This window comes from Lactuca saligna, mitochondrion (assembly GCF_052625555.1).
Source record: "Lactuca saligna strain CGN5271 mitochondrion, complete genome".
Lineage (NCBI taxonomy): Eukaryota > Viridiplantae > Streptophyta > Magnoliopsida > Asterales > Asteraceae > Lactuca > Lactuca saligna.
Genome location: NC_042406.1, coordinates 112501 through 130000, shown reverse-complemented (window position 1 = coordinate 130000; position 17500 = coordinate 112501). Strand labels below are relative to the sequence as shown.

Genomic DNA, 17500 nt, shown 5'->3' with positions numbered 1-17500 from the left:
TTCGATTCATGGTCTCATCTTATAATACCTAAGGAGCTAATGAAAGTCTTTTAGTCAAATTAAACTGTCTCAATTCCCCGGCAATCGCACCAAAAAATCGACTTCCTTTTTGATTTCCTTCTTGATCAATGACAACTGAAGCATTGTAATCATATCCTAAAAGGCCCTATTCTATAAAGCACAGGTATTTACTAGGACTGCTACGTGGGGTAAGCTAGCGAAGTTCTTTCTTTCACGGTGCCTATCTCGATTCTTAAACAACCTCTACCGTCCGGTCGAGTCAGCTTCGCTCCTTTATTCGTACATCTCTTTCTCGAATGGAAATTTCCCAATAGTCAAGGTAGGACGAAGAAGAACATTAGTGGGTATAAGGAGAAGCAGTAGGAGAAGGAGTGTAATCAATATTGAATGAAGTTTATGTAGACTGAAAGCTTAGTAAACTAGCCCAATAGGCTATTCATCTAACTAGTTAAAGAAGAGAAGAGCTAGCACGAATCGTCTTTGCAGCGTAAACTCCTGCTAAATGAATGCCTTTGCTTTGGCTTTGAAATTATGTTCCTGATTCAACTCCTTCATGCCATTGATTGATGCAAGTCTTTTTCCTTGTGTAAGAGATATTCCATCAAGTTTATAGAGACTGAAAGCTGCCTAAACTGGATCAATATTCAGCCAATCCCTTGCAGCTTTATCTCACTTCTACTTCTCGTGGGGCATTGCGATAGGAAGGAATGCCCAGTATACTACTTGAGCCGAGTGATCACAGGTCCGGGGACAAGGTACTCAGTTGTGGAAGGGCACTGCCTCACATTAGTCTTTGTTACTCAGAAGTTGCGTCACTACTTCATGTCCTTCACAGTTCATATTGTGACAAGATGTGACCCAATCAAACACTTAATGTCTCGAGCTATACTATACTCATAGGGAGAGCTGCTCGGCGGTTCCTCACTCTAGCAGGCTATGACATGAAATGTGTAACTCCCAACGCAATGAAAAGTAAAGCCTTAGTTGATTTGCTTGCCCGTTTCCCGAGTGGAGAATATGAATATGCACCTCCATCAGAGCAGAACTCTCAGCTGCAGTATTGGAGGAAGCCAACAAATTGAAGAAAACTTGCCTCCAATGTCAATTCTACCCATGTCCAGCAGAATGTGCCTTAGAGCATTATATTATGAAGACTGGAGAAAGCCCTATATTGATTGTATTTCTTTTCTGGATCAAAAAATCCTCCCCTCTGAAACAAAAGATGTAGTTGGAATAAAGAAAAGGGCATTTCGCTTCTTTGCTAAGCAAGGAGAACTTTACAGGAAGGGCTATAATGGCCATCCTCTCCATCCGGATGTGCAGCAGGTTCTCGAGGAAGCCCACGCCCCAGGACATATTGGCGGCGCAAAGATATATGATCACCTGATGACCCTGGGGTACTATTGGCCAACTATGGAGATAGATTCAGCAACATTTGTTAAGAGGTGCAAGGTTTGTCAACTACATGGCAACCTCATACATGCTCCAGCCGTGGAACTCCCTACCCATTTAAAACTTGTGCCCTCGATTTCATCGGGAAAATAACCACTCCCTCGAGGGGAAAATGTTTCATTTTAGTAGCAACAGAGTTGTTCACCAAATGGGCAGAAGCAGTTTCACTACGCCGAGACAACTCTCCTTCAAGTTGAGCCAATGCACTTGTAGCTTTCTCGAGCGCTGCTGAAGTCTGGGCGTACTCCTCGAGATGATGGGTATCAAATCTTGCCTTGGCCACTGCACCCAGCCTGGCATGAACCCATCTCAGATCAAACCCAAAGCACCCCTCCATATCTCGAACGTCCTTCTGAATGTCTTCAAAGACATCAGCTGGTACCTCCCCCATTACATAAGCAAAAAGTTTGAAGATTCTTGGGAAAAGCATGTCTACCGCGTATCCTCGAAGTTCTCTTCTCTGGGGTTGGCAAAAGTTTAAGGGTAAGCTGTCCAGATGGATTCCATAAGGATGGACGTGGTGCGTTGAACACTAAGGCCTCTCCACTCGACGTAATCAGGATTTAGACTCAAACAAACCCAACTAAGCCCTGAGGACACCTTCTGCTCGGAGGGCACAATCCAGCATTTCTTACAAAGTCTTACAACGGATGTGAGCTTAACAACCCTCGTGCCATGCCCAAGCCCTTACCTTCGCCCTATACCGAAAGATATTAGTTCATTGATCAACTACCACTTGATCCCCTAGGTAAAGGAATTTCTCTAAGGTGCCAAAGAGTCCCCTCCTAATAAGTAGGGCTTTGCTGGTCTTGCAAGCATTCGTCTACGTTTGCTCGCAAAACTGCTAAGGTTAAGATAGCCAATCCCGTTTTGTTTCGGCAGAAACGAAGAAATTTCGAACAGTGTATTATAGTCGACGGGCCTCTAGCGACGATCGGACCCAGATAATCAATGTATTCATCGTGCCCCCCCTGGTTCGGTGAAAGAATTTAGATTTCCCGATGAGGTAGCCTGCTGGGACTTTGCTATAAAAGGGATTAGCGGCTTAATGCATGGATTTGAGCTGTGAAAGGCCTTGTAAGTGCCTTGCTCATGCCTTCCCGCCTTACTATGTCAAAGAGCAAAAAATGCACTCAATGAAGGCCACGATCGATAGTAGGGGTTTCTCTCTCAATTAACAAGCCCAGGGATCACAGACGAGATCTAACCTAGTGGTTTCGCTTTAATTCATTAACTATACGAAGATCTTATTTCTTACCTACTAGATCGATTGAAAGAAGCCTTCGGGTTACAGTCAACTCATAAAATACTCTCCTAAGGAGATATTCTTTCTATCCATAAACAGAAAGGGGGAGAGATTCCTGCTTGCCTACTTCGCGGATCGAAGGGAGAAGACCTATTCAAAAAAAAAACAGACAAGAGAAGAGATCAAGATGACTACCAAATTCATACCAGAATCCTTGATTGTACTAGCTTAAAATCAAGACCACAATGAGAGACATTCGATCCCAGAATTAGCTCTATCCCACCTCCAATGAGATGTTTTAAGCATATGGGTTAGTGGCAGTTGAATGAAACTAGAAAGAGTGGCAGTTAGATCCTTGAAGGGAAAGGACTTGGCTTCATCTCCCACACCGGTTAGCAACCGAGATAAGAGTGAAACTAAAGCGGGAAGGAGATGAGGATCCGGATTCTATATTCCATTTTTTTCTTTTTAGTTTGAGTGAACACCCGGTAGCCAATCGATCAGGACTAGGAGCTGCACCAAGACGGATTAGTTCGCCTTCGGGTTCTTAAGAAGAAAAAGAAGATCCCGGAGTTCTCTTTCTAGGTTGAGGAGATTGCTTTTACTTTCTTGTTAAACCTACCCGAAAGAGAGTGAGTGGTGGATTCAGAGAAAAGCTATTCTTCTTAGCAGTTTCACAAGTGAATGGAATGATTCTTCCCCCGAGGGTGACTTCACTACCTGGATCCTCATCTCTTGAACTCGTTCTGGCAGCTAGTTTAATGGCACCGGCATCTCATCTAGTCTAGATCGATTCCCTAAGAGCTTCTTCTCTAGCAGGCGATTTGGCCCATTTTATCTTTCCTGGTAATAAGGAAAGGCCTTTCCCTATCACGACCGCCTTCCTTTATTCGGAATTCATTCGTCTCAAAAGAAAGAGCTAGCGAACCACACCAATTCCATTCCAATTATCTCTGACAGAGCAGGATAGCTGCCATCAACCCTTTAGAGCGAGGGCCCTCCGAGACCAATGCAGAAGGAATAAGAGCCTTTATGCCTTGAGCCTTGAGCGAAATCATTGACCTTGCGCCTGGTTTGATTAGGACATTGCCGCATTTCATCTCAAAGAGGATCTAACTCTTTCTTTCCGGCTTAGCCGAACTACTTGGCTCGGATCAATTCACTCTTTCTTTATCGCAAGCAAATAGCCAAAGAGCTGATGAAAGAGCACCGTCTTCTCTTATTCCTGAAAACATCTTCAGAGCAGTTATTACAAAAAGACTAGCATCTCTAACAGGAAAAGCAAGCAAAGACCTCCCCTTTGGTTTGGTGGCCTCCTTCCTTGATAAGAGTGAAAGCAGAATCAGAATCAGACTCTTGGACGTGGGATCTTGCCTAAATAAATTTCCATTGAGCGGGGTAAGTCTAAAAAAGCATTTCACCGGCACTCAGCCCTTCCCCCCTTACTCCAAGAGCCGAAACAGCCTCTATTCCTTCAACAGCAGTTAGGCCTTTTTCTAATCCTACAGCCCTTCTCCCAAGAGTTTCAGAAAAGGCTACCGACTTGGCCTACTTTGACTACGCTATTCTTCTCATTTCGAAAGAAGAAGAAGTAGCCCCGCCGACGACAACAGATTCAATAGCTGGGGATCTTGCTAAGAATGAAACTCCTAACCTTAAATCATAGAACCGGGGATGATTTCCAAGAATCCGAAGTTGGAACGGGGAAAAAAAATCCCCAGTGGGTAGGGAAGCTGCCCATCCGTTATAGTTGCTTCAGAAAGATAAATTGGAAGGTTGGGCGATCTCCTATCCTGTCCGGTCGTTGTGGCAAGCGAATCTATTGAGAGATATATTGAGCCGGTAAGCGGGATTGACTTGCCGAATAGTGATATGATGTCACGAAAAACGGCTGCTCATTTCGTATCTTGAAGAAAGTCAAGCAGGAATAGATGGCCTGCCCCTAGCTCTAACTAATATCTCTACTTTGATAGCACAGGAGTGCTTTCATTCCCTGCCACCCGCTTCTATAACTGGCTATTCCTTATCGGCATTTCAAGACAAAATCTTTCATGATCCATCCCGGAATTGGATATAGAATAGTTGGGATATTCAACAGGGAGGGAACAGAAGGGGATGACATCAGAAGTAGGATCGTCGAACGGTCTTCTGGCTCCGTGGCTCCTGACCTTGGAAGATGGGATTCCGAGACCTGGACCCTTTTTCATAACTTCCGCTCGTTGCATACCTTGCTCCACTACTGTACAGCATTTCCCGCTGCAGTTTGAGCAGCAAATGGTGTCCCTCTTCTTGTACCCCCTCTTCCACAAGTACCGGCGGAGGCCCAATAAACCACCCGACCCCTTACATCTGTAACAGTCACAATGGTATTGTTGAAGCTTGCTTGAACATGAATAAGTCCTTTTGGTATTCTACGTGCACTCTTGCGTGAACCAAGACGTCCATTCTTACGTGAACCAGTTTCTTTTTTTTCTTTCATTCCGGGGAAAACCTCCTTGAAGTCTCAACTAATGGGGGAGGAGTGAGATTATACAACCCGCCCTTTCTCTTTTTTTCACAAATAGTCAATTTAGGATCTAATTCGCAGAAGGATTACCATATATAACACAAAATTGATCCGCCGATTCCTTCGAATCTAGCCTCCCGGTCTGTCATTATACCTCGAGAAGTCTAAATAATTACAATCCCCATCCCGCCTAAAATTTGAAGAATTCGTTGATAGTTAGAATAGATTCGTAGACCAGGTCGACTGATCCGTTTTCAATTTTGAAAAGTTCTGTTAGGTTCTTAGTAGCAATCGGCGACCTTTTTTTCTTTTACTTCACAGAGCTTTTCGTCTCCTTGATAGCTGGAAGTTCTCCAAAAGTATGAAAAGCTGGAGGACTTTGTACCATCCATTCCGGTGTGGTTGGATTCTGTTCAACAGCCCAAGGACTTGGAGCGCATCTTTTGTTGTTTCCACTGCTTGAAGTGATTGTTACGACCACGAAGAAACGACAAATCCCAACTACAGATATATAAGAGCCAGAACTGCTAAGGGCATTCCATCCAGCGTAAGCATCTGGATAATCTGGAATGCGACGTGGCATACCCGAAAGCCCTAAGAAATGCATGGGAAAGAAGGTCGGATTAACCCCGAAAAAAGTGATCCAAAAATGGATTTGACCTAAAGTTTCAGGATATGTTCGACCAAAGATTTTACCTACCCAATAGTGAAATCCTGCAAATAAAGCAAAAACGGCTCCCATAGAAAGTACATAATGGAAATGTGCAACCACATAATAAGTATCATGTAGAGCAATGTCTAGCCCAGAATTTGCCGGAACGATTCCAGTGAGTCCCCCTATGGTGAACAAAAATATGGACCCTACAGCAAATAACATGGGTGTTTTGTATTGTATCGAACCCCCCCACATGGTAGCGATCCAACTAAAGATTTTGATTCCAGTGGGGACAGCTATGATCATGGTAGCTGCGGTGAAGTAGGCACGGGTATCAACGTCTAAGCCCACAGTAAACATATGATGAGCCCAAACAAGAGATCCAGGAACACCTATACTGATCATGGCATAAACCATGCCTAGATACCCGAAGACCGGTTTTCCCGAAAAAGTAGAAACGATATGACTTATGATACCGGATCCAGGCAGAATGGGAATATACACCTCTGGATGACCGAAGAACCGAAAGAGATGCTGGTATAATATGGGGTCTCCCCCTCCAGCGGGATCAGAAAAGGTTGTATTAAAGTTTCGATCGGTTAATAACATGGTAATTGCCCCTGCCAGTACCGGAAGTGATAATAAAAGTGGGAATGCTGTCACTAGAACGGACCACACAAATAGGGGTGATCTATGCATAGTCATTCCAGGTCCACGCATGTTGGAGATAGTTGTTATAAAATTGATAGAACCTAAAATGGATGAAATACCAGATAGATGAGGACTAGAAATTGCTGAATCAACTGCTCCTCCAGAATGGCTGGTAATACCACTTAAGGGCGGATAGACCGTCCACCCGGTGCCACTACCCACTTCTACTAAGGCTGGGCTTAATAGGAGCAAGAGACTTGGTGGCAACAACCAGAATGAAATATTATTTAATCGTGGAAATGCCATGTCAGGCGCACCTATCAGAATCGGAACAGACCAATTACCAGATCCACCTATCATCGCCGGCATAACCATAAAAAATATCATTAAAAAAGCGTGAGCCGTTATTAAAACATTATAAAGTTGATGATTCCCACCAAGAATTTGATCGCCGGGTCGTGCTAATTCCATACGAATCAGTACTGAGAAGCATGTGCCCATCACTCCAGCAATGGCACCAAAGATGAAATATAGAGTCCCTATATCCTTGTGGTTAGTGGAGAACAGCCATCGGACCGGATTTGTCGTAAAATTGAGATTCTTTCGTTTTCTTCCTTATCAGAGAGGGCCCCTTGTTGAGCGGGGCTTCTTTTTGAAAAAGGGGGAGTGAGGGCTTTCCGGACCTTCCCCAACCGGAGGGCGGAAGATCACGAAAGGGAGACAGAGTCCTAACTAAATCATAAAACAAGCTACCATTCCATCTATCATATCAGTCGAGTCGATCCGATTCGTTCTTATCTATAGATAACGCAAGAGAGAACTTATGACCTCGCGGATGGAGAGGGATTCGAACCCCCGGTATTCCTATCAATACTTCGGTTTTCAAGACCGACTCTTTCAACCGCTCAGACATCCATCCCCTTCGCGCTTCGCCCGCCCTATCTATCCGCGCGCTGGCAGGTAGGGCCTTATCTATGTGATTCGCTACGCTTGCTTGCGCCTATCGGCGGATTCTATTGCCTGCCGGTTAGCGAAACTTTTCCGGTAGTACGAATCGCTACGCTTCGCTTCTTTCTATATGATAATATGCACCTTGGTTGCTGCGCTCCCTGCGGGTAATAGCAAGAGAGTGAAGAAGGAATGATCCTCCGAGTGATTGAGTCCGACTCAAGCGAGTGAGTGAAAGGCGTGGCAAGAGAGCGAGTTCTACTCGCGAACGATCAGCAAGTGAAGGACCGATCCTTTTGTTTTGCGCCACCAATACTGTTGCGAGACTGGTACTTGGCGGCTCACGAGCAATATATAGACTAAGGTTGCCCATCACTCCCTCGCTAAGGCCCTTTCTATTCTCTTTCTAGTATGGTTCCTTCATAAGAACACGGAACGCCCAGCTTCGCAGAGCAGCTCTCTCCCCAGACCAGAGCATAGTGTGGAATCTGGGTCGTTTCATCGAGCACCATTTCTTTTAGATAGAAAGGTATTCTGACTTTATTGGATCAAATAAGAACCTAAGCCTTCTACTAGTTTGGACAGACTAAGCTCTATTTCATAGATTGGACTCTTTTACTGTGATTCGCCCCTACTAGTAAGAAGCTGTTCGTTCCCTGGATCCACGTGTTCCTAGTCGGGCCTAAATGGATGAATGAAGAAGCGCGCCCGGGTAGACTTCAAGAGCTCTTTCTCTGCGTATCCTCCTACTTCTTATTCTGGGGGTCATAGAAAGATACGAACCGCCTACTCTTTCAAGCCCTACCATTAGATTGAATAAAATGAAAGCTGCTTGCCCTCAGTAATAAAAAACAGCAATCCCTCCCCTTCTGTTACCTACTTTTACTCATATCTTCGCGGTATACCTCAATACAAGACAAGCACAGGAAAGGATATTCAATCAAAACCGGGCTATCACCCTATCTAAGCAGGTTTCCCCTCTCCTCTACGGAAGTCATCTTTTAATCTATTTAAGTTCCTGTGTCTATCGCTATCGTCCTATTTTCTCTCAATTGCCTATCCTTTATAGATGAGGGGGAGTACCTTAGCAGTAGCTTCCAACAACTTAAGATTGACCTCCTCAAGTGCCAGATATGAATGTTTTATTAATTTCATACGGGACTACTTACTTACCTAAAGTGAACTTTTGGCTTACCTAAAAAGTGGACTGAAGGAACTGACCTAAGCATAGCTCTCTCAAATAAAAATGCCTTTCATTTCTCTTTTAAGACCTTTGTCCTACTTCTAGTCTCAGTCCTCCAGCCTATCGAAAGTCATCTTTTTATTAACATTAACCAACAACACATGCACTTTGTTGGCACTAAAAAAAAGGTTATTCAATCCACTAGTGCAACTGAAGGAATTACCTCTTCTGAACCGGAATAAGAAAGAGCTCATAACCACTACTTGTGAACAGCTCTCCTCAACTGAAGGCGCACCTACTGTTACTAGAAGTCTAGTCTCTCTCAGGTCCAGTTTCGATCTCGAACTACAACATAGGCGGGAAAAGAGATATTCAGAAAAGCCGATTTCCTGTCCTGTCTTAAGAACCTGACTCAAAAGAGAAAAGAAGACCGGACTAAAAGAGATCTCACTTTCGACGATTGAACTCCACTTTCATATCAGGCTTGCACTGGAATTCACTTTCAGGAATCCTTGCTCCTGGCTCATATTCACATAGGCCACTCATAAGAATAAGACGTTCAACTCCCTCAAACACGTGTAATTGAGAGAGTCAGAATATCAGTGCCTTGGGTAAATGTCTACCTTCGGGAGAATCTTACCGAACGACTTTAAAACCTGTCCTCTTCGCTTCCCAAGAGATTGGATTTAGGTAAAAGGGCCTTGTCGGCCACCGCTTTTATTTTCATTCATTTTTCCTATTAAAAAAAAAAGAAAAGACCCCCGCTCGAACTAACTTTCAACGCTCGAACTCCAGAACGAAACTCAAGTCATTGCTCATTCCCGCTCATGCTTGCTATAACAATTCCCTTGCCTACTAGACTTGTCTAAGAAAAGATGCACGAGCCACTCTTTCTCTTATATACGGTATTTTAAGATAGTGATTTGAATGCCTATCCCCTGCCTATGCTAAGCCTTTACTACCTACCCTTACCTGTCCGCCTTGAACTACTGCGCCTGCGCATACCTTTTCTTGCTCCATCCAGAAGGTAGCTTGAACTGGCATTGTACAGATAGATAGCCAGTAGAAAGAACTATTCCCAAGCTGGAGAGGTGGGAGAGGAGAGAAATTGAAGTGGATCTCCTATCTATATTCGACAGCTTGAAGAGGGCGGATTTAGAAAGCAAAATTTTCATTGAAAGCGATTGTGCCTACCACAGTCAAGTTCGGTATTTACTAGCAAGGAAAAGGGTAGGATCTACCAAGACGGGTGGCATGTGAACCGCTTTGGAGTGAATCGGTTAAGAACCGCAGATGGCACATCGAATCCCCGCAGCCACTTTGCTGAGTTGATAGATAGATAGATGAACTAGCCCGAGGACCAAAGGAGAGTACTTCTTTTGCCATTGGAAGCTGCTGTCAGTAGGCATTCTTTGCGCCAGAAAGAGAGATTGTATTGTAGCTTAACTTCTTAAACAAAGCCGGCTCCAGTTCTATTCAGAATAGGGCAAGAAAGCGACTTGCCGCCTCAGTCACGAAGGAATACCGAAGAGCCTAAAGAGGGTGTTAGAATGCAGCTAGATAGAGAACTATAAGATAAGAGGGATTCCATGGGTGAGAAGGCTGACATGAAGGCTCTCATTCCAAACCGGTAAAGCGCAAGGGGCAAGCAGTTGACTCTTTCACTCGGACTCACTAGCAACTCCAGGAGCGACCCCTCATCATCTTACGATGAAAAGCAGGTTTATTCCGTGGTAAACCACAACGAGTAAGCGAGATAGGGTGAGGTAAAGCCTCAGACCGGTCAAAGGAGCCTCCGTAAAACCTCATCAGACAGGTAGCGGAAGCTGATAGAAAGGGGCGATGAGCTCAGTAGAGGAGAAGCCGTCCTGATGAAATAGAAAGCCCTAGCTATGAGTGACTCAAATCTAGCCGTGATGCGCGAGGGCCAATATTCAAATGAAAGCAAGGGGCTGATTGCCCTCATGGGGAAGGGATGAATACGAGCAGTCGGAAGAGCAGCTCTCTCAGAAGCAACCAATCCAAGAATTGATGGATTTGGTAGAGTGCCAGTCACAACACTAGAACCAAGTTAGGTGAGCTTGAAGGCATCGGTTGAAGCCCTTAGTTGCAAGGTCTTTGACTGTGCCCAAGAAAGGGATGGATAATAGATCTTAGATAGTTCCCACTTCCACTTAACAAAGGAAAGATATCACACACTACACAAGACAATCATGTGCAAGCTGCTTGAGTTGAATCAGCCTCAATTCCTCTCTCACTCACGATGAAAGCTAAGAGCTTGCTCGAAGACAGCCTTTACTTTATAGTTGTAATCTATCCTATCCTATCCTTTAGGCGGGGATAGGTTCATAGGAGGACTTGGTTACATAGGAAGGAAAGGCTTAAACTAGAAGGGATAAGAAAAGGAATTTGTGCAACACTCTTAGTAGAAGGCCGAGTTGAAACTCCCTCTATCCGCGTACAGGACAAGCAAGTTATTGAGGGCTCTTTATGCCAAATACTTTGACACTACAGGGGAGAAAACCAGAAATCTCCTAAGCAATAAAGATCTTCCTATTGATACTAGCATTAGTGCGACTGGCTCCCGGGGAAAAGGAATTACACTAGATCTTGGCAATGGCACTCCAACAAGCTCGGCAGGGAGAGAAAGAAGAGAAGGAGAAGAGGAAGTACGACGAAAAGGGTATGAAATAGGTTGCTTGTAGCGATTTCGATTGCTTATTCGGTTGGGATTACCAGCCGACTTGCCTGACCAAAGAATAAGATAAAAAGAAGAGTTCCCGCCTACGGCTACATGCCCATTCAGAGCTATACCTGGAGTCGAGCTAACTGCATAAGAAAAGGGGAACTTTCCTAAAAAGCCTAATAGCAATTAACCGCATTGGAAACGACGAATCACACTCTGAAAGGAGGCACCCTCCCTTATTACGTTACGGTCGAACCTCGCCTTTCTTCCTTCCTCTCCCGTTGGTCGAGCGTCTTCAAACCTTCGCTCCAATACTTTCGAACAACTCTCGTACCCTTCGCTCATAAGCTAACTAAGAGCATGCCTTCGATCCGGCGTGAACTCTTTGCATTGCCTTTAGAGTAGATGTAGTAGATTGAGATCTCTCGACAACCGTAAGAGGTTAAGGTTCCAACCTGGGATTGTAGTTCAATCGGTCAGAGCACCGCCCTGTCAAGGCGGAAGTTGCGGGTTCGAGCCCCGTCAGTCCCGACGCCGGATTCAAAAAAGACATCAATTCCTCTCTCCATTTTCTGTGGACAAAGAGTAGGATCTAATTTCCCAGCAGGAGGATCCTTCTTTCGTTTCGCATTTCTCATCGGACAAATAAAGTAAAGGAATCCAAATGACAATAACTAGTAACGGGGATAGACATATGTAGATTGGTACAATCGGGGGTATCACCATATTCAGGATTCAAAGAGATACCGTACTGGTCGAGCTTTTTTCGATTGTTCCTCCTGGTCCATCGAATAGAAAATTTTGTGGTATATCGTATAATAAGATCAAGGCTGCACGTGAATCTGACTCTAAAATTTTTAGGAGCCTCTTGCTTTTGGTGAATTACCGGTGCTTAATGCAATAACCGGTGAGCAGACTTGCGACGTGCTTACGCCATCGCGGACGTCCGGGTATGGATTACTGGAGTGAAGGGATTGGCGCGAACCAGAGTGTGCTTCGAGACCATCTTTCTCTCAGGAAAAACAACGAACAGGGGACGACCTCGTTCCCGAGTCTCATCAATCTCAATGTCTATGGGTCCACAGCCCGATTGAAAAAAGTTTAACATCCTGAACGAACTTCTTTCCTTAAACCCTCGTAAGGTATCTCTATCACTCGTTACGCCGAATCAATCAACAAGCAACCATAATTTTCTATCTTCAACGCTTCAGGCAGGTGGCCTAGCTAACACAGCAAGGACTTACACCATATACTCAGTGCCCCTAATAGATGTGGAATTAGACTTTCTCTCTTCTATTTTTTTTAGACGGATATCGAACTCCTTCTTGGATTCAAAAAATGTGGGAATAAAGAGTATTAACAGAAAATATTTCATCTTTCCTTGATGCGGCAATAAATAGTCCTGACTTTCCTGAAAGCTTACTAAGGTGCGACGCCTGATTGTGAGTCTCATAGCCATACGAGAGCTTGGAATTACACCCTAGAAGGAGTTAGTCAAAGCCTTCCTTTCGCCCTCGCTTTCCTTCATCTCATGCATCTGGGGAAGGAAGCGAAGCTGTTTAAGTAAGAGTTAGCGCCTATGGAAAAGAGATTTTAATCGCTTTGTGGCGGGATAAGCTGTGATCTTATTCCTAACTTGGGATATTAAGTAAAATAACATCACTCATTGGCAAAGCATGAATTAGCCTTCGAGTTGTGGCTTCTTGTTCATCTTTCACTATCTGACCTTTCATTTCAGGTTCTCTTCTCTTAGTCTTCCATGGCCCATTCCTCTAGAAATGACTTTTTAATAACCTAATAAGAGATCTATTACGCGCATCATCGCATAATCTATTTTCTTGGAAGGAATTAGCTAACTAGCCTAGCTGACAAGGCATGGCATGAATGGCGGGATGCTAACTCGATTCGCCCTTGCCTCTACGGGATTACTACCTTATATAAAAAAATAGAAAGCACCAAAGGTAAGCAGTTCCCAGTCGAAAGATAAAATTATTCTTAGCAGTTAAACAAGTGAATGGAATTTTTTTCCCCCTATTGGTTGACTGGGCTTCCCCAGTGTCATCATCGACCCGCTCCTGCACCATCTCATCCTTAGTGAATAAAAAAGGGTGCTTGTGCTTCTTAAGTAGCATTTACTTACCTTCTTCATCGAAGGCTTCCATTGATAGGGAACTGTTCTATCTAATGTGGCATTATCACGTGCGGCAAGTGTTTCTGCCTCATCCCCACCCCGATGGCTATAGTCGAGCAGAAATGACTTATCTATTTAGTAGCTGAACCAAAGAGAAAGTAAGCCCCGTCGCTCTCACTACAGCCTTTCACTTTAACCGGGCATAGGCCCTCTTTCCTAATTCATCTACTGGTCTTATCTTACAAGCACCAGAATGAGAGAAGGACTTCCTGGCTTGACTTTATCACATAAAAACTTCATTAGTATAGATCTGTAGCCCGTTCTGGGTCTTTAACCGAAACTGGGACTAGGCATGGAAAAGCTCGATCAACGTCCTTCTCTCCCGAGGTTCGAAATGTGGAGGTACCTTTACCGTCACCTGCTAGCTCTGTCCGCCACGGGTTAGCGACATAAAGTGCGAATAAAGGTTCATCGGGACATTTTCTTCAACAACTGAAGCCCTTATTATCCCAGCCTCCAAAGGAAGTAAAGACTACAAGTCCCTATGGAAGTTCCTTGCCCACTTCTTGGCATCTGCCTTTATTATGTTTCATGTCCGCAAATCGTATTCATGTCCGACCCCCCTTCTCTGTTGGCGAATCGACTTCAGCTCCTGTACTTCTTTCTTTAGGGCCGTCTAAAAAGTCTTAAGTTCTTGAAATTCGGCTCCTTTTGAAGCGGAGAAAGGGTGAAAGCTAATAAGAACTTTTTTTCATAACTTACTTGGAAAATGAAACTCATGCCTTTCCTTAATCAGTTACTTGCCTCCTTCTGCTACTATTGATTCAATTCCAAAGATGGAGGAAGTGAAAACAGACTGAAAAGGATAGGAAGGAGACTCGACCTTAGGGAGATAAAATCCCTTTTTCTCAATCTCTTCTAGTTAGTAGTACCTACCGGATGAATTACTTCCCTTAAAGGCCTACCTTCCTTGGCACATAGATTAGCATTATTCCCCTTACCTTAGATACGGAAAGCATGTCAGACTGTAGAGTGGGCTTCCTACAATCGGGGGCGAGTCACCTTCATGCGGGGCTACCTAGCTACCATGGAAGACAAACCTTCCCCCATTGTCCATTCGAAGGGCGCTGACTTTCATTATCAGGGTATTTTCGAGGGGTGAAAGGTGCATGTGGGGTTTTCGTACGCGGCTTAAAGCAAGCATTTCAGGCATTTCTTAATGAATAGCTAGATGGTCTCCGCCGTCTAGGATCTATAGATAGAGACCACGAGGGGAGAAGAACATCATCAAGTTCCTTTTTTCCGGGATTTTGGCTACCTATAGGCGAAAGAATTCTACTTTTATCGGCTGACTATTCATAGGCGAACGAATTAGGCTTTTGAGAAGGACTAAGCAGCAATCTCAGTGAAACGTGAGAGGCTCATTGCGTACGAGCTTCAATAGTGAGAGCTAAGCTAGGAACGGGGAAGGATGAGCAGAGAGGGAAGGACTTTCTAACTGAACTTGACTTACCCATAGAAGGAACGACTTAAAGGGTTCAGGTTTCTGGTTGAATACCTATCCCTGCCTTCTAGCATTCATGCCTCATCTTTCAGATTGATCTAGCATTCCATACCGGATTTCTGATATCTCTATCTTTTTGATCCGGATTTCGTATCTATCTTTCTCATATTTGACTGATTTTGTATGCTCATGCCTAATCCTCTTGATTAGACTATCTATGCCTATCTTTCAATCCGGATTTGATATCCCTCTCTAACCTCTTCAAGGCATGGGAAACCTAAAAAAGCAAAGGAGAGGCTAGCGGCGAAAGCAGATTGATAGGGGGTCACCCGGCTCTTTCTAACTAAAGGTCGGCGTATCCTATCACCTAATCTTTCTAAGGAGCGAGAGCATGGGAAACCTCTCAGATTGAACTAGGCCTTCTGAAGCATACCTTGCATCGTCTAACTGCCCCCGCTAAATCATGATTGAATGTCTCATTTTCCTCTTTCTTCTTTCTCGTCTTTGACACCATTCGTCTGATCATGGCTAAGACTCACTAACATTCTCTTTGCCAGCAGGCTCCCACTTGCTGGTTCCGGGCTTGCTGGCCTATAATCCAGATTGATCTATTCAGATTGAGGAAACACCGAGTTCAGGTCTTCTTTCTATGCCCCAACTGGAGAAACTCTGAGATTTCTCACTATTCGTATGAAAATGGGGAAACAGTCTTTCTCAGACTCAAATCCTTCTTTTTTTATGCCACGGACTCCCCGAACGGACTTATAGCAGCAATACCAGCCAGAACCTCTGATGAGACCTATCCATCGTACTATCACTCTCCGCTATTAGAGAGGCTTTTCACCCACATGCGGGTCATCCTTCTCTAATACCTGCTATAGGCAAGCTAAAATAAGGGTCCACCCTCATGCTTTAAGCCTATAATAGAAAGGGTATAAAGAGGTATCCTTAACGTGGGTTTTACCTAGGTAAAATAGCATTCTATTGGGATCAAAATCCCCTTACATGTATTGGATGAAAGGTCCTAACTCCTAGCAAAGTCATTCTTCACTGTTTTTCCCCTTACCTTTGCCTGTCTTGAAAGCTTCTGGCCGGGGAGATGCGGAACATTCTTTGCCTCATCTTTCATGCCTACCTACCATGCTAATCAAGATGGAAGATCTCATTTCGAATTTGAGTTTGGAAACTTCCCTAGTTTCAATGGGTAACGTGTTCCGCTGCTTGGACTGACTCTTGCTATTGGAAACATATGCTCCCTAACGGTTTGGGCCCTTCCTTTCGTTTGATGGCATGCGCCTTCTTAGAATAAGGCTAGGAGCTATTCTCCAGTGATGGCTGCCTTCACCCTATGAGTGGGGTCTTTGCCTGGAAAAAAGGCTTTCACTATAGAAAATTCTCAAGTAGATGTTCCCTGAAATGGTTGCTCTTTCGAAAGCAATGGTTGCTAGGAATGGTTTTGCTGTCTAGCTCTTGCAAGCAAGGCGTGAAGCGATTCTCTTGAGCTCTAACCGGCTAAACCCGCTTTGGTGGCCCGCCCCAAGTCTTGCCCATAGCTGACTTCTTTGCTAGATGATATCGAATAGTACGACTAGAGTTCAATCCCTCAGAAAGTCATAGTACGACTACAGGGAAAGAGATCTGAAAGTAGCCTTTTACCCCGTTATTCGATGGTGAATGCAGCCTAGCTCTCCCCATTCAATAGGCTAAGCCTATCCCTTTGCCGTAAAGCTAAGACAGAACTCAGCTAGGACCGAAGATAGGATTGCCAACCGGATGAAAACCGAAGAGAGCATTGCCAGTTTCATTCCAGTCTTTTCTCAATTGAGAAGTCAACCAACAGGTCAATCCTTCCCTTATATCATATCCATTTTACACAGTCTTTGTTGAAATAGTGTAAATAGTGCGAGACTTTCAACTAATGAAATCTAAACCAGCTAGTTCAGTCAGATACCGGCTAAGCAACCTCTAAAGCAGCTATCGGAGCAGTAGCAGCTTGAAATTCGCATACCAAAGACGATGGAATTCCCCACTTTCTAATGCAATACGGCAAAGCTTAGGGAGTCAGCTAGTCCAACATCAGTCATTCTAATGGAATATCTGGAATATCGAACTAGGAATTGAAAGACTTTCTTTCTTTATATACGAGTCAATTACATACCGGAAATCTCGAACAGTAAATGCTATACCGGAAATGCGATATCTAAAGTCAATCTCAGTGAATTCCGTACAAAGCAGTCCAACCAAAACCTAACAGTATATCAGATCTATCCTATAAAGGTAGTCCAACACAAGCAATCGATACTACGCCTTCGACCTTTGAGAAGTTACTTTGTGAAATAGGATTTCTCCCTTGTACAATTTCTTCATTTTAGATAGCTAGAGCTAAGCCTGTCCTAAGAATGAGTCGGGTAGGACCTTTCAGTCAAGTGCCTTGCCTTCCTTGCCTATTCATTTAGTCCAACAATTGAAATACCTATTCGCATTCCTTCCCAGTCCACTTCGAAAGTTACTTTGTTC

General features: G+C 44.2%; 1 protein-coding gene and 2 non-coding genes across 3 annotated transcripts, besides 2 other annotated features; 1 reads left to right on the top strand and 2 right to left on the bottom strand.

Moving 5' to 3' along the window:
* Positions 1-5535: 5535 nt before the first annotated feature.
* cox1 (cytochrome c oxidase subunit 1) lies at positions 5536-7119 on the bottom strand (the record flags this gene model as incomplete). Its single annotated transcript has 1 exon — positions 5536-7119. A coding segment is annotated over one exon (1584 nt), but the record flags the coding sequence as incomplete, so codon positions are not given.
* A 244-nt stretch (positions 7120-7363) lies between these two features.
* On the bottom strand, positions 7364-7450 carry trnS-TGA. The gene has a single exon. It is a non-coding gene; the product is annotated as a tRNA-Ser (tRNA).
* Positions 7451-11802: 4352 nt separating this feature from the next.
* Positions 11803-11925: a dispersed repeat (second copy of repeat X-06).
* Positions 11806-11879, top strand: trnD-GTC. Its single transcript has one exon. It is a non-coding gene; the product is annotated as a tRNA-Asp (tRNA).
* Positions 11926-16309: 4384 nt separating the features above from the next.
* Positions 16310-17500: part of a repeat region (first copy of long repeat T) that runs on past the window's edge.